Below are 24,039 nucleotides of genomic sequence, written 5' to 3'. Positions count from 1 at the left end.
CACAGCATGTCTTTTTCCTGGTTCTCTCCCTCAGCCCCAACCAGTCCCAGCAGAAGACTGCCCCTCCCTGAGCCTGGTTCTGCTGGAGGTTTCTTCCTGTTAAAAGGGAGTTTTTCCTTCCCACTGTAGCCAAGTGCTTGCTCACAGGGGGTCGTTTTGACCGTTGGGGTTTTACATAATTATTGTATGGCCTTGCCTTACAATATAAGGCGCCTTGGGGCAACTGTTTGTTGTGATTTGGCGCTATATAAAAAAAAAAAATTGATTGATTGATTGATTGATTTAGTTGATTCCCGGTTCCACTCCAGCCTCAGCGAGCCTTTGACCGTTAGTCATCGGCGCCGCTGGGGTGTAGTGCAGTGGGAATGTGCTTCGGTCAGAGCGGTGGCGCCTATTCATGCCGTTCGCCTTTTCCGCTGTCCACCTCTCCCGGTAGGCTGAAGCACAGTCTGAGTTATGACACCGGACGTACTTCCGGTTTTCCTCTGCGCTTGGGGTGGGACTGGGTTAGTTTTTTCCTGTTTTCTCCCCCGGCTCAGTAGTCCTGTGCCGTTCGCCACGATGTATCTGTCGATTGGCTCTGGGGGTGTTCCGGGGTCTTTCGGGGTGCTGGGGGGGCAACGGGATTTCCCATTTGTTTTGTTTGCCCCCGGGGTTGTTATTGGTGTCAGCTGGGGGTGTGGGGTGTTTATGTTATTTGTGTTTCCTCCCAGGTTCCACCTCCAGGGTTGATGGGACGGTCCTCTGGGGGGGAAATGGACTGTGGGGCCGACTAGCCGTATGTGGCCGGGACTGGGGTTTCTGGGTCATGGGGGTGTCTCCTGGGGTTGATGGGACAGTCCTCTGGGGGGCGCTGTAGCTCCCGTGTATACCTGGGGATCTCAGGTGGACCCGGTCTCGGTTATTACTCCTAGAGCTGGCGCCAATGTCCTCTAGGGGGTGTTGTGCTCCACTTGTCGTCTGGGGGGGGGTGTTTGTTATTTGATGGGACGGTCCCCTGGGGAGGGTTTTGGGGTGGTCATGTGTTTTTATTTTGTGTTATTCCCTAGCTTGCTTCCCTGGGGTTGTAGTTGTGCTGTACTCTGGGGGTGTGTGTTGGGATTTTACTGTGTGCTTTGTGTTTTATGTTGTACTGTGTTGTGGGACTTTTTTGAGGTGTTTGGGATTGTTTTTGTTTTCTTGCCAGCTGGCCTCCCTGCCACATTGTCTTGCCCTCGCTGCCATATCCTGTTCCTGCTGTTGACCCTGGGGTTTCGCACCGCCTGTTCCTGCTGTGGACCCCGGGGGGGGAGCTGTTTTCTGGGCAGGTCTGTGTGGTCGCCGGGAGGCTTCTCGTTGAGGGGGGGGGTACTGTTGTGTGTTGGGGGGTGTTTGGCTGGCCAAGATACTGTTTGTGTGTTTTGTGTATACTTCGGGTGGTTTGTGGGGGGCGTGTCTGAGGCTGTGATGATGGATGAAGCATCTCTCACCCTCCACTGTCATCATGCCAACCCCATGCACCTGATGAGCAGTTCACGTGTAGAGCTAAAGGACTACCAGCTGAAGTGGATGCACCTGATGAGCAGTTCACGTGCAGAGCTAAAGGACTACCAGCTGAAGTGGATATCCTGATCAGTAGTTCACGTGCAGTTCCAAAGGACTTCCATCTGAAGTAGATATCCTAATGATGTACTACATTTAAGCCATGACTGCTCTCTGTAAGGTGCTGGGGACTCAACCTTGTTACTTCTGTGTGACGACCGTTTGTCCAACACTGTGACGCCGAGGATTGCTCCAGATTTGACGCACCGTGCCTGTTAAGGAGAAGGGTGAGGGACACGCTCCATCGGCACACCTCAGAGGTAACTAAAGCTTAAATGACTTTGAGTAATTAACAGTAGTAATTTGGCGTCTTGCACGCAGCAATATTTGAGCTACTCTGATAATTGTGTAAATTCGCTCTTCACAGCCGTGGCGTACGGATTGATGGTCCTCCACAGGCTGTGAGAGCTGTCTCTTTAATTTGAGTCTGAAGTAGAACCTGAATGTGTTTGCTGATGGTGTGAATCCTAAACAGTATTTGTGTGAACAGTGACTTACCTCACCTCTCGTCCTTAACAGGCGCTGTCCGATTCATTAACCACCTGGGGGGTGCCGGCGGGAATTTCTGGGTCCAGAACTGTCGGGCTCCAATCCCTTGGCTGCTAGGAAGAGCGCGTCGTCCTCCACCCCGCCAGGCCGTTAATTCACCTTTTGTTTATATATCGCACTTGTAAAATAAATCTGTTTTCTGGAACCGCTCTCTGTTTATTTAGCACTGGGTCCTTGTCAGACGCTGGTTCGCTCCTCAACCCGCATCCATACATAACACTTTGTGTATATTATGAAAAAATTCACATGCACTAATCCTGCATTTCAAAGCAGCTTTATTTAATTTTATTTTTTGCAATTATTCCATGTGTAAAGTGACGTGTACCTTTTAGTGAAACAAAACTCTGAACCAGAAGGAGCATTCAAAGAGTGGAACACTCGCACTTTACGTTTGATGCCCTAATTTATGGTTCTGTGTGGCCTTAATACTTGAATCATGTCCAAAATTGAACCATTTTATGCTTTAATAACATACAATCCTTATAGCATTTAAATCCATATTGACTCCCAACAGTTATGACCTTGACTCTGACCTTTTGAGATCATCCAAGGTCAACAGTCATATGACCAAACTGAACCACAATTATTTGACCAACTTTGTCCCAAATTATTTTGATCTCAGACGGATGGTCTGACACACAGGACTGAAATACATGTGTGTAACAAATATAGACAAATCAGCACCTCATACACTGCACATTTATTTTTGTTTTTCAAAATGATTCCATTTAAAAACTGTTTTTAGCCACGTCGGGCACGTAAGGGAGAACGATTTCAAGCAAAGCAGCCGTGCCAGGTGGAAGCCGTGGGGCATAAATCATAATACTGGAAGCAGATAATCGTGGGTATAAACTACTGTAGATAAAGAAATGTATTACAGCTCTCAAGCAAACGATAACAGTAACTTTGAAAAAGGAAAAAAAGTTTTTCTTATGTTGTATTCAGTGAAGGTCACAAGGATCAGAGGCAAATTCAATTCCAAAATCTGCCATAAAAGCCTTGAGAATGTGCAGGGAAGTGGAGCTGTGCAGACTCAGATGGTACAACCCCTGGCAAAAATTATGGAATCACCGGCCTCGGAGGATGTTCATTCAGTTGTTTAATTTTGTAGAAAAAAAAGCAGATCACAGACATGACACAAAACTAAAGTCATGTCAAATGGCAACTTTCTGGCTTTAAGAAACACTATAAGAAATCAGGAAAAAAAAATTGTGGCAGTCAGTAACGGTTACTTTTTTTAGACCAAGCAGAGGGAAAAAATATGGAATCACTCAATTCTGAGGAAAAATTATGGAATCATGAAACACAAAAGAATGCTCCAACACATCACTAGTATTTGTTGCACCACCTCTGGCTTTTATAACAGCTTGCAGTCTCTCAGGCATGGACTTAATGAGTGACAAACAGTACTCTTCATCAATCTGGCTCCAACTTTCTCTGATTGCTGTTGCCAGATCAGCTTTGCAGGTTGGAGCCTTGTCATGGACCATTTTCTTCAACTTCCACCAAAGATTTTCAATTGGATTAATATCCGGACTATTTGCAGGCCATGACATTGACCCTATGTGTCTTTTTGCAAGGAATGTTTTCACAGTTTTTGCTCTATGGCAAGATGCATTATCATCTTGAAAAATGATTTCATCATCCCCAAACATCCTTTCAATTGATGGGATAAGAAAAGTGTCCAAAATATCAACGTAAACTTGTGCATTTATTGATGATGTAATGACAGCCATCTCCCCAGTGCCTTTACCTGACATGCAGCCCCATATCATCAATGACTGTGGAAATTTACATGTTCTCTTCAGGCAGTCATCTTTATAAATCTCATTGGAACGGCACCAAACAAAAGTTCCAGCATCATCACCTTGCCCAATGCAGATTCGAGATTCATCACTGAATATGACTTTCATCCAGTCATCCACAGTCCACGATTACTTTTCCTTAGCCCACTGTAACCTTGTTTTTTTCTGTTTATGTGTTAATGATGGCTTTCGTTTAGCTTTTTGTATGTAAATCCCATTTCCTTTAGGCGGTTTCTTACAGTTCGGTCACAGACGTTGACTCCAGTTTCCTCCCATTCGTTCCTCATTTGTTTTGTTGTGCATTTTCGATTTTTGAGACATATTTCTTTAAGTTTTCTGTCTTGACGCTTTGATGTCTTCCTTGGTCTACCACTATGTTTGCCTTTAACAACCTTCCCATGTTGTTTGTATTTGGTCCAGAGTTTAGACACAGCTGACTGTGAACAACCAACATCTTTTGCAACATTGCGTGATGATTTACCCTCTTTTAAGAGTTTGATAATCCTCTCCTTTGTTTCAATTGACATCTCTCGTGTTGGAGCCATGATTCATGTCAGTTCACTTGGTGCAACAGCTCTCCAAGTTGTGATCACTCCTTTTTAGGTGCAGACTAACGAGCAGATCTGATTTGATGCAGGTATTAGTTTTGGGGATGAAAATTTACAGGGTGATTCCATAATTTATTCCTCAGAATTGAGTGAGTCCATATTTTTTTCCCTCTGCTTGGTCTAAAAAAGTAACCTTTACTGACTGCCACAATTTTTTTTTCTTGATTTCTTATAGTGTTTCTTAAAGCCAGAAAGTTGCCATTTGAAATGACTTTAGTTTTGTGTCATGTCTGTGATCTGCTTTTTTTTCTGCAAAATTAAACAACTGAATGAACATCCTCCGAGGCCGGTGATTCCATAATTTTTGCCAGGGGTTGTAAGTCAAAGCCATCTCAGGTTCAGGGGGCTGTAATAGTCCAGTCCAGTGGTGTTGCCAGCAGGTCTACATCTGCTGGCTTTTCTTCAGCAGCCATCTGGAAAAAGTCTTGCAGAGCTTTTTTCTTTTGGCTTTTGACATTGTCAAATTCTTAACAAAGACATTTCGGAGCAGGCAGAAGTTTAGGGTGTGGCTTTTGGCAAAGGCACTAGTTTCAGCTCCTGGATGATTCAGAACCTCTAAGAAGCGTCGTTCTTGTTGCCTGAAATCATACTCCACACTGGACAGACACAAATGGAGAATAAAATTAATAAGACACACAATGCAGAATCGAAAATAGCGCACAATTCTGATCATGCTGAAGCATGCACCATGGAACTCCCTTAGATCCTGGATGGAAGCCACGCAGGGAGACAGATGGTCCATCCCCATTTCTTGAAAGTAACCATCTATCTGCCACAGCCAGGTGAAACATGGATGTTCCCTTGGCCTTCTCCAGTTGTTGGGGTTCTCAACATTGAGGTGTCTGCATGCTGGATCACGCCATGGGAGAACACCGGGGATGAAACTATGGAGTTATGAGGTTCCTTGAGAGGGGTGTTTGTTCATGCTGATATCTTTGCAGGAGAATGAAGGCCCAAGTCTTTAGGGCATTCTGCTGCATCTTTTCTTACGGTATGGTTGTAAGAACTGGACACCAGTGACTCAAGGTGATGACTCAATGTTTTTGGTACAAGGTTTCTCAAAGATTCAGCTGGAGTGAGCTTGTGCAAACAAATGGTTATATAGGAAGACTCAGATGTGGATTATCACTTGTGCTGTGAGGGAACATCTGCAATGACCCGTTGGCCAAGTGGCATGTTTCTCCTTTGGCTTTCTCCAGTCCCTGGGGGAAGTCATTCCTGAGGTACTTGCATGCTGGATCATGCCAGGATGCCAAAGCCTCAGACATTCATTCTCCTGCAAATATGACAGCATAACCAAACACCTCTGTCCAGGACCCACATGACTCCCAGGTGTCTCTTCAATTCAATAACAGAGGACCCAGAGTCATCAGTGTGACTGCTAAGAAAAGTAAATGTCTCTGCAAGTTCAACACTTTCCCCACAAACAAATGGTTATTTAGGAAGACTTAGATGAGGAGCATCACAACATCAGCGATGACATATTGGCCAAGTGGCAAGATTCTCCCTTGGTTTTCTCCAGCCCCTGGGGTAGTCAATGCTGAGGTACCTGCATGCCGGATCATGCCAGGAACTCCATAAGCTCTTCCCAGGTGTCTCTTTATTTCAATAACAGAGGACTCAGAGTCATCAATGTGACTGCTAAGGCCGGGTTCACACGGCAGGATAATTAGGCCGATATCGGACCCGATCTTCCCCTTCCGACAATCTTAAGGACGCCCCGACAATAGTGATGACGCTAAAGATAATCTTATCAGATATTCCTTTCGTGTGTGGTCGCTTAAGAGCACTCTGATGTGCTTGGAAGGGCGTCAGGAGCGCTCTGATCACAAATTAGGGATATTCAACATGTTGGATTTTTCTGACCCGATATCGCAGCGTGTGTTGTGTCCCCCGACCACAAACGAGCACGCAGCCTGCTGAATGTGACGTTTAGCCAATCAGAAAGCAAGGTGATGGACGCACGGAGCAGAAAATAAACTAAAACAGCTGTTCTGACTTACTGTACCAGAAAGTCCGGTGGTCGCGCTGTCTCCACTCCCTTAAAGAACGCCTTTTCTTTTTCTTTTTGTATTGTTTTTTCCCTCTGTTTTAAATAGTCCACAAAGTATCTCTGTTTGTTTACTCTGAAGTCACGTTTAATCTTGAGAGATTTTGCGAGATTTCCTGTCTGAGCTGGGAATGTTCGTGTGTGAAATCTGTTTGTGTGTGTGTTATTGTCCTTACCGTGTGGCTGAACACCACACACTGTACCACCAAACCTGTCAGATCTATGATTTTTTTTTATCTTCACGTGTGTGGTCTCTCAGATTTTGGAAACCTAAAGATAATTTTAAAATCCTGTCATGTGAACCAGGCTTAAGATGAGTAAATGTCTCCACAAGTTCAACACTATCCCCACATACACACACTTTTGGTGGCCACATCCAGGAAGTCATTTAAAGCCTGGACATTGCCAAACATTGGAAATTAAACCTTAGATTTGTTGAACCCTGGACTATTCTATGCAAGTCAAAAGTCACTATACTGGATTTCTACATCTCTGCTTTAGCTGAGTGGAATAGTCCCCATGTGAAAGGCTTTGTGCGTATCAAATTTAAAAGAGGTTCATTTGTCTGGGCAAGGAGGCATTTTCCAGCACAATCTATTTTTTCTTTTCTTTTAAGAAGGTACACAAATGTAGCATATTTCCCACTTGTCCTTTGAGAACCAAATGCAAATGCACTCAGCAAATCCATGTACCTAACATCTTTTCATCTTACCATGTAATGTGTTTGAAATGCTGTGGATCAACTCTATGTTTTGAATATTTACTGTTAAAAACTGTGTCACTGTTGGTTTTTCCTTTGTAGAGCTTGAGGGATGAGTTTCAAAAGATAAGAATTTTTTAAGCTTCCTCAGCCACCTTTCCACTCTGTAATTCTGTTTCATTTTGAGATTTAGTTTTCTCTTGCTTCCACCAGATGCAATTTTTCAGGCAGTCAGTGGAAACCACAACCAAGACATAATGCTGAAGTTGGCCAACATAGCACATTTTTAAAACATACCCCATGCAGTTGGGTTCAAAATAATAGCAGTGTTTTTAAAAAAGTGAGTAAATCTTAAAATCCTTATAACTTTTATTTCCATACACTCACATGCATTGGGAACACTATATATTCTATTCCAAATTAAAACATGATGAACTAGAGCACTGTGCTCATAGAGTGCAAACCTCCACCGTTACTAGTTTCCAATTCCACAAAATTTTACCTTGGACAAAATTTTCAAGGTCAGAGTCCTGTTAGAAGTAGCTTTTTCATAAGGTCAGTTTCAGTTTGTACAGGGGTCAAAAGTTAAAGTTACTCTAATTTTGGTAAAAACTGATGCATATTATTGGTTGAGTGAAAAGGGTTTTTAAAAGGAATAGTTTGCAGCGTGTATCATGCTGAGTTATCACGTTACGGTGTAACCAGTGGGCACAGCTAACCAAAAGGTTAGCTTTGATAACAGCTAGTCAGCTAACTGAAAAGTTATGTTTTATAAAGCTAAACCGATAAACCACCCAAAAATTTATCGTAAGCTACAGCTAACTGATAATCAGTAACTTTCAGTATTGTCTTCGGTACACTTATAACTACTAATAAGCTGATTCTGAGTTTTAACACCACAATCACTTCTGGTCACACCAAAGGTGACGACAAACCCAAATAATGAATCAGCACTTCTGTCTTTGTGCACCCTGCCCACTGCTGAAAACTCATATTTACTACATATTTTGCAGCAGTGAAGCAATTAAGAGAAGCTAAGCTCAACTCTACACAAACAAAAAAACAAACCATTATTCCTTAACAGCATATAGCAGTGCCCTCATGAGGCGGTGGTCTTGAAAAATAGAGGAGTTTTGACTTATGGTTTTGGATCAAATCAAATTAATCCAGATAGTATAACTCCATTAATGTCAATTCTGTCATTTGTACAAAGTTAAAATATAGCATATCTTTTTTATTTTAAATAATGCACTAATTCTGAAATTTTGTAACAAACACAGACAGATGCCAAAGGGATTATGGGTAAAATGAGCCTCTGCTAACATTGATTGGTTGACTCATTCATTCTATGTAAAAACCAACATGTTAATGTGATGTGACATGTGTGTTGGTATTTACATATAAATGTACTTTTGTAAAATATGCCATTTTATTCATGTGTTAAAAAAAGCCATTTGCATAAGCCAAAAGTCAAGTTGTGATTAGACAACCGTCTGATATAACTGGGGCCAAAATGCATAAAACACTGCCATCTACTGGTGCCCAGAAGCTCAGACCCTAACCCATTATCCTTTGCGTACCAGAGTTTTTGTATTTTTTAATAGTGAATAGTGAGTTTTAAAAAAACTTGTCATGAAAATTTGACTCATTTTGTCACGGGAGCACGAAAAAAAATGTGAGACCAATATCTGAGTTATTTTTTATTTTGTTTTTTTTTTGACAAGGGGACTTCAGATAAATATACTGATCTCATCTAGCTGACCTTTTACTAACAGGACAGTTATTTTTCTCAGTAGATTAGTAAATCACCTTTTAAAGAATGACTAATGTCTATGTCAACCACATACTTGTTGAAATATAAAAGTGCAATTAATCTTTAAAGGTTTTGGACAGTTTGCTCCTCTTTCCCACCTTGGTTGATTTCAATCTTAATATATCTGCTGTTTGACGAGATTGAGACACAAAGAGTAAGTACAGAAAATGACAATTTTTTTGCCAAAAAGATTGATGGCTTGTTCAGAGAGGAAGATGTAATCTTCTCATGTGGCAGCACAGAGGTTTTCATTTGGGAGGTTGCCCATACAGTGAGCCATTAATTCTCTAGACATGAGCTGGCATGAGATGGCTTGGCAGCTGAAATGGCAAGAAGGACCAACATTGTGTGTGTGTGTGTGTGTGTGTGTGTGTGTGTGTGTGTGTGTGTGTGTGTGTGTGTGTGTGTGTGTGTGTGTGTGTGTGTGTGTGTGTGTGTGTGTGTGTGTGTGTGTGTGTGTGTGTGTGAGAGAGAGAGAGAGAGAGAGATTAAAAATTTGGGCTGCAGGAGATTTCTGGATTTCATAGAGTGTGTTCTTAAATTTGGGAATGGCTAATCTAAAGGCTCCATTTCATGCAAAAATGTGTTTATCTGTATAAACAAAGGAATTGGGCAGCGTAGTCTCGTTTGAGGGTGGGCGCTAAAGAGTTCAAATATGATACATATGACACAATTTCTTTACTTCTGGGGACAGAAACATGGCACTTTCTCTAAGATTTTGGGCAAATTACATGCAATCAAAGTGAAAATGCAAAGAAAAAGTGACAATGCAGTGGAAAGTGGACATGTGTTGCAGTTTGTTTATGACCTGGAGCACAAACGTATCGAGGTGGTTTTGCAGGTGAGAGAATGTAGCTACTCTGGATAGCTGTGTAGGCTAGCACTTACCAACACGACCTCTTACATTTGCCTCGTCTTCCCTTCTCCACTGGGAACTGAAAAAAACTGCACTTTTTGCAACTGCTTCGATGATTGCAACCGAAAAAAAAGTACACCATTTTCCCATGTGAAGTTATGCTGTGTATATATTGTGCAACGGGAATGGCTGTCCACAAGTGGTCAAATCCTACTATATCACGCAAGCTTCAAGTGAGACTGTGCTGCCCTATTGCATGAGTCCATGTGTGAGTCTGTGTGTGTTTGTGTGTGGTCGGTGTGTTGTATCCTAACCTCCCTAGACAAATGTGTTTTGGTTATCTTGAAAAAGACGTCATGTATCCTGGTGAAACTTGTTGTCCAAGGTCTCCTGACTAAGGCCTTGGACATGTTCAGTGCTGGATGTGTTTTGATTCTAATTTTGACCATCAAAGGGCCAAATCTCTGGAAGCTAATGTACATGATAAGACCACAAGGAGTTTTTGGATCACTCGTAGGCTCAGAGAGCAGACTTTAGTCTGCAGTGAAAATCCTCCCAAAGTTTAGCATGCCACAAACCTCCTCCCTTTCTTATGAACAAAAGATACAGGATACATTAAGGGTTAAATGAGCCTATTCAATGAGCTGAGTACCTGCCAGCACCCCCCCCACACACACACACACCCACACTCACTCACAGAACACCTGAGAAACAACCTCTTTCAAGTCGAGTGGCAGGGAGAGAATGGAACTGAGACAAAGAATGTCGTTTTGAAGTTGAAACTTCATCCTAAAAAAAAAAAATTCGACCTCAAAAAAATAAACCTCAAAAATTAAACCTAAAAAAAAAAATCATCCTCAAAAAATTAAACTTCAACCTCAAAAAATAGAAAAGGAGACACAATCGATCCCCGTCTCAATCATCCAACATTCAACCAATCACGCTTTGCTCCACTGGTCATGTGACACCGAGACCAAATCGAAAGAAGAAGAAGAAGAAGAAGAAGACGACGACGTGATACATTGCTGAACATTGGATGATTAAGACATGGATTGATTGTTTCTCCCTGCTTTTTTTAATTGTTTTGAGGTTGAATTATTATTTTTTTTATTTTGAATTTTTGAGGTTGAAAATTTTTTCAGGTTGACTTTTTTTTTTTAGGTTGAACTTTTTAAGACTGAATATTTTGATGCTAAACAAATTCAACCTTAGAAATTCAACGTCAAACTCTGATTTTGATGCTAAAAAAATTCCACCTTAAAAATTTAAATTCAAACTCTGATGGCACAGATTTACTTCCATACGATCCCCTGCTTTTCTAGTTTTTGAGGTTGAATTTTTTTAGGTTGAAGTTTTTGATGCTGAATATTTTGATGCTAAACAAATTCAACCTTAGAAATTCTGATGCTAAGAAAAATCCAAACTAAAAAACTTAAATTCAAACTCAGATGGCACAGATTTACTTAGCGATGGTCCATACTTGCACACACAGTATGTTGAGCTGATGAGACTTCGTTCAAACAGGCAGTTTGGCTTTTGTCATTACAGGTAGCAACCTCTGGGGGTGTGGCTGCAGGACCGAGTGTTACTGTGGAGACCCCTCAATATGTCAGCATATTCAGAGGAATTAACATGTTTTGCAAAGAGGACGCGGCAAGCAACAGAACTGGAAATGTCTGGGCCTACAAGTGTTACACTTGTTGCAGTAGACTGATTACAGCTTGCTAAGATCCTGTGTGGGCGTGTCACAGAACACTGCTAGAGATAGAACAAGAGGGGGTGTGGCAAGCTGCAGCTCCTTTCCATTTAAAGAAACGGGTACATAACAAGGATATTTTTTTGAAACTTGAATTACAGGTATTTTTTTGTTTGTGTGTGTGTGTGTGTGTGTGTGTGTGTGTGTGTGTGTGTGTGTGTGTGTGTGTGTGTGTGTGTGTGTGTGTGTGTGTGTGTGTGTGTGTGTGTGTGTGCCAAAAAGATATATGTTGTAATATGACTGTTTTAAGAGTTAAAGAGTTACCAGTTTGCTTTTTCGCCATTTGCTCACCTGTAGACAATACAAGCAGTCCTTTGGCACTTTGAGCAGTTTTTAAGGTCCTGTCCAGTTTTGGAGCTTTGCCGACTAGAATAAAACAGAATAAGTTGCATAATGTAAATAACAACTCATAATTAAAAATGCAATCATAGTAATAGACTTTTCACTAATCTTCACTAAGGTTGCTCCTGGCAGAGATGAGCTAACCTTGCACTATACCCAACATCTGACATCCTTTGGTTATTCTGAAACATGACCTCACAGTCAGTCATAACTTATTAGGACACCGCAGCAGATGAGGATGACTGACAGAGACACTTTGCCAGAAGGGTGATTCAATTCTGCTTATTTGTCCTAGAAGAGGTATAGAGCTAAATAAATCCCAGTACAGTGTGCCCTTTCCAAAACACCAACTAGGTTTTTCATCACTCTCAACATTTGGATTTATAACCAATGTGTCCAGAAATCCATATTTTTTAAATATTGTTCACATTAGAAGATAATTACATATACATTGTATAATTTTATAATTTTATGTAATTAATTACATCACACTTTGCTAAAAAGGTCTGATCCATTATTTGCTCTTGGTCAGGGTTTATCCAGCTTGTGTTGTGCCACTATGAGTCCATGTTATTGTTGTTTATTCGGCTGCTCCCGGTTTTGTTCGGTGTCGCCACAGTGGATACTGCCAGATCTGCATTGGTAATTGGCACAAGTTTTACGCCGGATGCCCTTCCTGACGCAACTCCAGTTTTACCTGAAGAAACACACAGCCGCTGGTGTTCCAAAGAGGTCTCCCATCCAAGTACTAACCAGATCCTGCTCTGCTTAGCTGACGGGATCAGGCTGACACAGAACAGACCAGCTGCGCTGCCACTATGAAAAAAATGTTCAAAAGTCATTTCCATTTATATTCATACATTTAACAGGTACTTTTATTGACAGTGATTTACACCTCTAGCTTAATAGAAACTGGTCTTTTGATTTTACATCATCAAATTTAAGATTTTTAAACTTTTTTTTTAACTTTTTAATTTATTATTATTATTATTATTATTATTATTATTATTATTATTATTGTTATGGCAGCACAGTGGCTTAGTGGGTAGCACTGTTGCCTTACAGCAAGATGGTATTATTATTATTATTATTGTTATCGCAGCACAGTGGCTTAGTGGGTAGCACTGTTGCCTTACAGCAAGATGGTTGTGGGATTGCATCCCACCTGTGGCCTTTCTGTGTGGAGTTTGCATGTTCTTCCCATGCTCGCATGGGTTCCCTCCAGGTGCTCTAGCTTCCTCCCACATCCAAAGGCATGGAGGTTAGGTGAATTGGGAACTTTAATTTGTCCGTAAGTGTGTGTGAGGGTGTGAATGTGTTTGCTTGTTTGTCTATATGTGGCCCTGCGATACATTGGCGTCCTGTCCAGGATATATCCTGACTCACATCCCATGACCCTCAATTGGAGTAAGCGGGTATATACAATGGATGGATTAGCATTATTATTGTTATTATTATTAGTAGTAGTAGGAGTAGTAGTAGCAGTAGTAGTAGTAGTAGTAGTAATAATATTAATTCACAATAATTTTTTGGGTGTTCTTTCATGTATCAGACACGCTCTAAAAAATGAACTGCTGTCTCAACGACAAAAAGTGATGTTACAATTTGTATAGATTTTTTTAAAGTTATTTCAACTTAATTAAAGTTATTTGAACTTAACTGATGCCACATTTCTCCATGTAATGTGGAGTTGCGTCAGGAAGGGCATCCGGCGTAAAACTTGTGCCAATTCAACATGCAGATCCACCTTGGATTTGCTGTGGCGACCCCGAGTGCAAACAAGGGAGCAGCTTAAGGGACTTTTTTAACTAGAGAAGTCTTGTGGCATTAACTCAACTTGAAAGTTGAAATTGATGCAATTTTTTTTTTCTCGTTGAGACACCAGTTCCTTTTTTAGAGTGCAGGTTGATCTGGCAAACACTCACAACTAAATTTGTTATTTGGTGCTGTACGATATACAGTACACCCCATCTGAATTAGGATCTTAAATAAACCAGCAGGTGTACCTATGAAATAAATAAATCTAAAGTATTTTATCTTGCAAGGTGCAAGCTAATAGAGAGTTGGAGGCCCAGTTTGTTTTTAACCGTTGTGGGGTTTTTTTATGCCTGAGATTTATGAAGCACAAATGCATTTGTATTTTTTTCTTTTCCATCTGAGATTTATTAAATGCAGAAATTACAAAAGTTCATTTATATATCTTCTTTAACTTTTGAGATTTATGAAATACAAGTCTGTTTGTGCATTTTAATTATTTTTAGATTTATGATTCACAAGTGTATTTCTTGTACTTCTTAAATTTATTAAATGCAAATTATATGTCCATTTCTTTTTCTTTAATTTATAAAATACAAGTGCATTTGTATGTCTACCTTCTACGATTTATGAAACACAAGTGTTTTCTGTGTAACCTCTGAAATTCATTCTTACAACCCCCCCCCCCCCCAAAAAAAAACAACAAACTGTAAAAAAAAATTCTGCATCAATTTAATAACAGGCAGTTTCATCCAAAAATATATCGCACAATGAAAAAAAAGAAGATATTTGACAACATAGAACACAAATATGGCCTGCAACACATGCAACAATTGAATTTGATAATGTGTCTGATGCACACTGATACAACTCTCACACATAATCAAAGATGTGTTGCAAAAAGCCACAAATGAAAGGAAATATGCATTACTCAAAAAGTGCTGGAAGTGCTGTGGCCTCTGTCAGCCACTGTAGAATACAGGTGTATTTATAATTGATAAATCTGAGAAATAGAAAGTGAAATGGGCCTCTGACTGTATGCTGATTAACAATTTATGGGGTTGTTCTTGTGACTAGGCTTTAATTCACACCTTGGAACGTCTCTCCCTGACGACAGTCAGCAGAGTCATTCTACTCATTTTCATCTACGTATGTTGAACTTTCAGTGACAGATAGACTAGTATCTCACAGGTCTGCGACAGTCTGCGAACGCCATCCGCGCAGCTTGGCTCGAGGTTCGCAGCCGTTCACCATCCCCTCACCTCAGTCGCGGGGCGGCACTCAAGCATCGCTTGATTTTTGAACAGACCAAAAAAAATCCCTGTAATGAAGTTCCTCCCCAAATCGTCAGGTGGGCACCTTGTACCTGTCACCACGTAGTCTCTGTGACTCAGAATGTGCACAACATGCAGTGGTGGGCACAGATAACCAAAAAGTTAGCTTCGATAAGCATTAATCCGCAAACTGAAAAGTTATCTTTTATGACTCTAAACCGATAAACTGCTAAAAAAAAATTATCGGACGTTACAGATAACCGATAACCTATAACTTTTAGTACTGATTGGGACATGGCCACATCAGATTATACTGTCATCTTCTGATAAGCCAGTTTCACTTTAAGTGCTGCAGGGGCTGTTGGGTAAATTCAAGGATCACAAACACAAAAAGAACACACAAAAAATAAATGAATAAAAAAATAAAACCCCAAACACTGTCATCATCTTTCAAAAGCAGTAAAACACAGTATTAGGAGTCACAGTTTATCTCGGTATTACATACACCATCATTTACGAACTAAAACCTGCTGCTTTTTTCACAGGCTTTGAACCCTGCGGCTTAAACAACTGAAATACGTCCATTAATACATTGATTGGCAGAGTAAAATACACACAGTAAATGTCAATTCTTACCTGTTAGTTTCAGTGGGATTCATTAAATTCTGAAGAAGAATAATCCACATAAAGCATCCTGATTATCTAAAACGGTGTCTAAACAGTGAAGAAAAGTCCCTCAGTAACACGGCTGCGCCATGAGATCTCTTGGCAATTAAACTATCCCATCAGCCAAAAAGAAATAAAATAAAATAATGTTAAAATTAGTCTGTTTTGTTTCTGTGTCGAGCCGAAGGTTACACTGTAACGTCCAAAGTGAACCTGAACTACACTACCCACAATGCTCCCTGCATCGACCAGCCAATCACGTCTTGTGCTTAATGATGATGTCATCAGCAAGTGACAGCCATTCTGCCACAAACAGACGACAGAGACTAAAATGTTTGATTTTAGGGTTTACAAATGTTTTTGACCGTTAAACTTTGCTCACTTTACCAGCAAAAAAAAAAAAGTGAGCGGACTGAAAGTTATCAGAACTAAATTTATCGGAAGATAATTGGCCCTCAGATGGTTATCTGAAAAGCTAATCCGCTAACAAAAACATTAACTTTGATAATTATCTGTTAGTGGATTAGCTGAACTGTGCCCACTACTGGCAACATGTCAGACAACTTTTGAGGGGTTGACACACATTTCCTTTTACATGATTGGGAAGGAACATGGCTTCTGGAAGTGACTGAACACTCCAGCAGCCTCCAGCCACCCCACTCTGCAGCCAGCTGGTACCCACCCACTGTGCACACGCATGAGTGAGCTGGACGTGTCCTATCCAGCCACAGATGAGATGAATGGAACAGATTTATTGTTTATTTATTTATTTTTCCAATGACAGAAATAGATTTAAGTTTAATGTTGGTGCACAATCGAGATGCACGCACGGGCTGAACATATCCTGTCCCATGGACAACCTGCACAATCCGGATTTTTTTTTTTGTATTTATTTATTTATTATTCTGAGGACAGTGGTGGATTTGAGTTTAATGCTCATGGTCAGCGACCACCCGCAGCACATGCGTGTACGCTGTGCTGGCCAGATAATGTCAGCACTCTGGCTTCAATCTTTTATTTTATTTTTAATCGGAGCACTTGGAAAGGATCATGATGCCTATGCATCCTGTCCTGCCACGGTGTTGAATGCACAGTCCAGCTTGTACATGCATGCTGGAAGCATCTTATCGAGCCATAGAGGAGCACACAAACCAAATTTAAGTATGGGGGAATTGTAAATCTGTTAAATCAAATCAAATCAAATCAATTTTATTTATATAGCGCCAACAAACAGTTGCCCCAAGGTGCTTTATATTGTAAGGCAAAGCCATACAATAATTACGGAAAAACCCCAACGGTCAAAACGAAGCGCTCTATTGGGGTGATATGGTACTACGAGGTCCCTAAGATAAGATGGGACCTAATTATTCAAAACCTTATAAGTAAGAAGAAGAATTTTAAATTCTATTCTAGAATTAACAGGAAGCCAATGAAGAGAGGCCAATATGGGTGAGATATGCTCACTCCTTTTAGTCCCTGTCAGTACTCTAGCTGCAGCATTTTGAATTAACTGAAGGCTTTTCATGGAACTTTTAGGACAACCTGATAATAATGAATTACAATAGTCCAGCCTAGAGGAAATAAATGCATGAATTAGTTTTTCAGCATCACTCTGAGACAAGACCTTTCTAATTTTAGAGATATTGCGCAAATGCAAAAAAGCAGTCCTACATATTTGTTTAATATGCGCATTGAATGACATATCCTGATCAAAAATGACTCCAAGATTTCTCACAGTATTACTAGAGGTCAGGGTAATGCCATCCAGAATAAGGATCTGGTTAGACACCATGTTTATAAGATTTGTGGGGCCAAGTACAATAACTTCAGTTTTATCTGAGTTTAAAAGCAAGAAATTAGAGGTCATCCATGTCTTTATGTCTGTAAGACAATCCTGCAGTTTAGCTAATTGGTGTGTGTCCTCTGGCTTCATGGATAGATAAAGCTGGGTATCATCTGCGTGACAATGAAACTTTAAGCAATGCTGTCTAATAATACTGCCTAAGGGAAGCATGTATAAAGTGAATAAAATTGGTCCTAGCACAGAACCTTGTGGAACTCCATAATTAACCTTAGTCTGTGAAGAAGATTCCCCATTTACATGAACAAATTGTAATCTATTAGATAAATATGATTCAAACCACCGCAGCGCAGTGCCTTTAATACCTATGGCATGCTCTAATCTCTGTAATAAAATTTTATGGTCAACAGTATCAAAAGCAGCACTGAGGTCTAACAGAACAAGCACAGAGATGAGTCCACTGTCTGAGGCCATAAGAAGATCATTTGTAACCTTCACTAATGCTGTGTACTATGATGAATTCTAAACCCTGACTGAAACTCTTCAAATAGACCATTCCTCTGCAGATGATCAGTTAGCTGTTTTACAACTACCCTTTCAAGAATTTTTGAGAGAAAAGGAAGGTTGGAGATTGGCCTATAATTAGCTAAGATAGCTGGGTCAAGTGATGGCTTTTTAAGTAATGGTTTAATTACTGCCACCTTAAAAGCCTGTGGTACATAGCCAACTAATAAAGATAGATTGATCATATTTAAGATCGAAGCATTAATTAATGGTAGGGCTTCCTTGAGCAGCCTGGAAGGAATGGGGTCTAATAGACATGTTGATGGTTTGGAGGAAGTAACTAATGAAAATAACTCAGACAGAACAATCGGAGAGAAAGAGTCTAACCAAATACCGGCATCACTGAAAGCAGCCAAAGAGAACGATATGTCTTTGGGATGGTTATGAGTAATTTTTTGTCTAATAGTTAAAATTTTATTAGCAAAGAAAGTCATGAATCATTACTAGTTAAAGTTAAAGGAATACTCAGCTCAATAGAGCTCTGACGCTTTGTCAGCCTGGCTACAGTGCTGAAAAGAAACCTGGGGTTGTTCTTATTTTCTTCAATTAGTGTTGAGTAGAAAGATGTCCTAGCTTTACGGAGGGCTTTTTTATAGAGCAACAGACTCTTTTTCCAGGCTAAGTGAAGATCTTCTAAATTAGTGAGACACCATTTCCTCTCCAACTTATGGGTTATCTGCTTTAAGCTGCAAGTTTGTGAGTTATACCACAGAGTCAGGCACTTCTGATTTAAGGCTCTCTTTTTCAGAGGAGCTGCAGCATCCAAAGTTGTCCTCAATGAGGATATAAAACTATTGATGAGATAATCTATCTCACTCACAGAGTTTAGGTAGCTACTCTGCCTTGTGTTGGTATATGGCACTGGAGAACATAAAGAAGGAATCATATCCTTAAACCTAGTTACAGCACTTTCTGAAAGACTTCTACTGTAATGAAACTTATTCCCCACTGCTGGGTAGTCCATCAGAGTAAATGTAAATGTTATTAAGAAATGATCAGACAGAAGGGGGTTTTCAGGGAATACTGTTAAGTCTTCAATTTCCATACCATAAGTCAGAACAAGATCTGAGGTATGATTAAAGTGGTGGGTGGACTCATTTACATTTTGAGCAAAGCCAATCGAGTCTAACAATAGATTAAATGCAGTGTTGAGACTGTCATTCTCAGCATCTGTGTGGATGTTAAAATCGCCCACTATAATTATCTTATCTGAGCTAAGCACTAAGTCAGACAAAAGGTCCGAAAATTCACAGAGAAACTCACACTAACGACCAGGTGGACGATAGATAACAACAAATAAAACTGGTTTTTGGGACTTCCAATTTGGATGGACAAGACTAAGAGTCAAGCTTTCAAATGAATTAAAGCTCTGTCTGGGTTTTTGATTAATTAATAAGCTGGAGTGGAAGATTGCTGCTAATCCTCCGCCTTGGCCCGTGCTACGAGCGTTCTGGCAGTTAGTGTGACTCGGGGGTGTTGACTCATTTAAACTAACATTTTCATCCTGCTGTAACCAGGTTTCTGTAAGGCAGAATAAATCAATATGTTGATCAATTATTATATCATTCACTAACAGGGACTTAGAAGAGAGAGACCTAATGTTTAATAGACCACATTTAACTGTTTTAGTCTGTGGTGCAGTTGAAGGTGCTATATTATTTTTTCTTTTTGAATTTTATGCTTAAATATATTTTTGCTGGTTATTGGTGGTCTGGGAGCAGGCACCGTCTCTATGGGGATGGGGTAATGAGGGGATGGCAGGGGGAGAGAAGCTGCAGAGAGGTGTGTAAGACTACAACTCTCCTTCCTGGTACCAACCCTGGATAGTCACGGTTTGGAGGATTTAAAAAAATTGGCCAGATTTCTAGAAATGAGAGCTGCTCCATCCAAAGTGGGATGGATACCGTCTCTCCTAACAAGACCAGGTTTTCCCCAGAAGCTTTGCCAATTATCTATGAAGCCCACCTCATTTTTTGGACACCACTCAGACAGCCAGCAATTCAAGGAGAACATGCGGCTAAACATGTCACTCCTCGTCCGATTGGGGAGGGGCCCAGAGAAAACTACAGAGTCCGACATTTTTTTTGCAAAGTTACACACCGATTCAATGTTAATTTTTGTGACCTCCGATTGGCGTAACCGTGTGTCATTACTGCCGACGTGAATTACAATCTTACCAAATTTACGCTTAGTCTTAGCCAGCAGTTTCAAATTTCCTTCAATGTTGCCTGCTCTGGCCCCCGGAAGAATTGACTATGGTTGCTGGTGTCGCTAACTTCACATTTCTCAAAACAGAGTCGCCAATAACCAGAGTTTGTTCCTTGGCGGGTGTGTCGCTGAGTGGGGAAAAATGGTTAGAGATGTGAACAGGTTGGCGGTGTACATGGGGCTTCTGTTTAGGACTACGCTTCCTCCTCACAGTCACCCAGTCGGCCTGCTTTCCCGGCTGCTCGGGATCTGCCGGAGGGAAACTAACGGTGGCTAAGCTACCTTGGTCCGCACCGACTACAGGGGCCTGGCTAGCTGTAGGATTTTTCAAGGTGCGGAGCCAAGTCTCCAATTCGCCCAGCCTGGCCTCCAAAGCTACGAATAAGCTACACATTACAAGTACCATTACTGCTAAAGGAGCCAGAGGAATAACTAAACATTTCACACCCAGAGCAGAAAAGTGCGGGGGAGACAGGAGAAGCTGCCATGCTAAACCGGCTAAGAGCTAGTAGCTGCGCTAAGCTAGCGGATTCCTAAAAACACACAAAGTGAATAATGTGTAAATAATTTAGAGGTGATTCAGCAGAGGGAGTGCTTTAGTTAAGGCACGTGAAGATTACACTGTGAAACAAATCGTTATCTAGTTAACTAGATCAATCTAGCTGCGCAGATTAAACAGCTAACAGATACAGCAAAACACCGCTGTGCTCCGAAACAGGAAGTGATATGGCTCAATATAATTTTTATTGAAAACACACATATTTTTCCCATCTGAATGATGAGTCAGATTGTATATACAGTATTTGCCACTTTTATGTATATTGATTGAAGTTCTGATAACTTATACTGTTTTGTGCAGAATTGCCTCATTGTGTTTTGGCATTGTTGGAGGTGGGTAGAGATTGTGCACGTTATTGTAAAAAAAATTGGGGGGGGGGCACTCGGAGGGGGTCTCGCCCATGGAGTAATTCAATATAGAACCGCCACTGGACAGTGGACTTCACCTGTGGACAACGTGGATAAGGTAATCTTGATTTATTGTTTCTATTTTCATTGTCTGTGAGGACATCAATGGATCAGTGGAGATCTTTCTGTAAGTCCCTGAGTGGTTGTTTACAGTTCCATCCATCCATCCATCCATCCATTTTCTTCCGCTTTATCCAGAGTCGGGTCGTGGGGGCAGCAGCTCAAGCAAAGCCGCCCAGACCTCCCGATCCACACACACCTCCCCCAGCTCCTCCAGGGGAACCCCAAGGCGTTCCCCAGCCAGCCGAGAGATGTAGTCCCTCCAGTGTGTCCTGCGTCTTCCCCGGGGCCTCCTCCCAATGGGACGTGTCCGGAACACCTCTCCAGCGACGCGTCCATTGATTTATTTATTATTTATCGTGCTTTTTCTGCCTGAAGTCGGGGGAAATTTCACAGCCTCTTTCACAAAATAACTATGTAATAGCCCACATCTATCCTGAGAACTGTGTGCACAAACGTCATCATCTCAGCCGTGCTGAACATCTGTGAGAGTGCTGTGTGGTATTCATGTGCAAATCCTTGCACCTATAAAAGTGGCCCCAGTGCTGCTCGACTTTCGCGTGTGTGCTGCGCTATGTCAGTGGCTGTTGCACGGTATGTGTGCAGACTGTCAGTCAGATTCCACATGAGAAAGTTTTGCCTTTTTGCCTGTTTTCGTGCAACTGCATGCCAATTGTGAAAAATCTGATCTGTCTCCAGTGCCTCATACATGTGTCGCTACTGCTTCCAACGCCTTGTACACCTGTTGCTCCAACTATTTGCACACACCAGCGGCTGAAAGACAGAGTGTGCCCTGTGAGAGCCCATTTGATCCTTCTCATGGCAGGTGTTGGCCAAATTCCAGATGACACACACAAATATCTAACACCGCTCTCTTGGCATTTAGAAAATGTGAGGCCATTCACGCTATTACCACGAAAACAGTCAGCAGACAATCACTTTCAAGTAAATTTGTCTAAGTGCCCCGACAACTATGAAGTTGCCAAGTACACATGTGGCATGCCATGCATCGGCTCCCCCCACAAAAAGTGTGCGTGTGTTTCACGTGCTCCCCACTGCTCCCCCCGCTCCTCCCGCTCCCCCAACACATGGTGTGCGTGTGCTTCAGCCTCTCATCTGATCACAGAGTGACACATTAGTCTGTGCGCTGAATGGACAGAGGGGTGTGGCTGGCTCCCAACAGCAACAGCCATTGACATCTCTGGTCCTGGACGTCACAGCTGCAGAACATGTACCGTGTTTTGACGGACACGCACATGTGTGCTTGCTGTCCTCACGTGGAAATACATAAAACCATATATCGGTTTTGCGACGGGCTGGAGAGCGAGTACAGTGCGCACATTGACACGCTGCCCCAGGTGATACAGACCGTCAGATCATAACATGCAGTGGGCGATCTGAATGTCAAGTAGGGGAGGTGATGGTCTAGTGGTTAAAAGCGTTGGGCTTGAGACCAGAGAATTCAAATCCCAGCCTGACTGGAAAATCACTAAGGGACCTTGGGCAAGGTCCTTAATCCCCTACTTGCTCCAGGTGTGTAGTGGGTGCCCTGCATGGTGGCTGCCTGACATCGGGGTGAATGTGAGGCATTGATGTGTAAAACACTTTGAGCGTCTGATGGAATAACACGATATAAATGCAGTCCATTTATGTCACCCACGTGAGCTCTGTTCCACATGACATGGTGTCCGTCCTGTGGTGCGCCGTCCACAAGACACGTGTATCGGGTCAGACACATGTGCAGGGCCGTCTGGACACGGTGGGTTTAGCAGATGTGGACATGATAAGAGCGCACTGCTCCATTCATGTCATTTCATGACTGTATGTCTGTGACCATGGGTCATCTGCAGAGGAACAGATGGTTCATACTTGTATTGTCCACTTGATAAGAGGGATTCAATGAAATGCAGTATTTTATGGTATGTGGTTTTATTTTTTTAAATACGTCCATCTCCTTGTTGATTTCAGGCATTTTTCCGCACCTTTTCAGGCCATCAATGGTAGCACAGTGGTAAAGTTTCTGGCTGGCAATCAGAGACGTTGTAAATTGCAGGTTCGAATCCTGTGGGTGGCATGTATTTCATTTTTTTTGTTCACAGCAGCTGCGCGATGTGGTTACACATGCTCCAGCTGCTCGCATTGTGTTCCCGCTGCGATGGTTTCATGCATGCTCGTGCACAACACCATCGTGTGCACAAAACCATCGCAGAGGGATCGTTCACACCTGCCCGTCAGCTCGATGTTTACGTGCTTTGCTTATACGAGCTGTTCCGCCATGATTCACCCTGATTTGTATTTATTCGTACTATGTGTGAAGGGGCCCTATGGTATTAATTGAAAGAAATCTGGCATGCGCAGACTAAAGGATCATAATTGTTTAACATGAAAGTACAATTATAAAACTGTCATTATCACACTGTGTGTAATTCCCACATACCGAATGCAGTCCTTTTTCTGCAAATACTGAATTTGTCTGATGTTAAATAAACATGTTTGATTGAATTCACAAACATGAAAAAGAAAACGTAAACTAGAAGCACTCGGAGAGTGCAAACCTCCGCCAAAGCCATGGGGTCACTGACGCCATAACATCTACACGCCGTGGAATCATTGAACCTAAAAAAGTCTAACGATGTTTGCTCAGTAGTAAAAAAGTTTCATCTGCTGTGACTGGATAGCATGTAT

The 24,039-nt window shown here is 41.6% G+C and overlaps 1 protein-coding gene across 1 annotated transcript in view; it reads right to left on the bottom strand.

Moving 5' to 3' along the window:
* Positions 1–2,811: 2,811 nt before the first annotated feature.
* LOC117517682 overlaps positions 2,812–24,039 on the bottom strand; it is a 29,831-nt gene continuing 8,603 nt past the window's right edge. The window contains exons 3-6 of the mRNA XM_034178795.1: positions 12,010–12,084; positions 4,871–5,139; positions 3,220–3,227; positions 2,812–3,173 (exon numbers count right to left, since the gene is read on the bottom strand). Coding sequence (XP_034034686.1) covers positions 4,926–5,139; positions 12,010–12,084 — 289 coding nt within the window. The 3' untranslated portion in view covers positions 2,812–3,173; positions 3,220–3,227; positions 4,871–4,925. The remainder of the gene's footprint in view (positions 3,174–3,219; positions 3,228–4,870; positions 5,140–12,009; positions 12,085–24,039) is intronic.

This window comes from Thalassophryne amazonica, chromosome 9, assembly GCF_902500255.1.
Source record: "Thalassophryne amazonica chromosome 9, fThaAma1.1, whole genome shotgun sequence".
Lineage (NCBI taxonomy): Eukaryota > Metazoa > Chordata > Actinopteri > Batrachoidiformes > Batrachoididae > Thalassophryne > Thalassophryne amazonica.
Note: the sequence above shows the minus strand (reverse complement) of the source record. Positions and strands in the feature narration are given on the sequence as shown.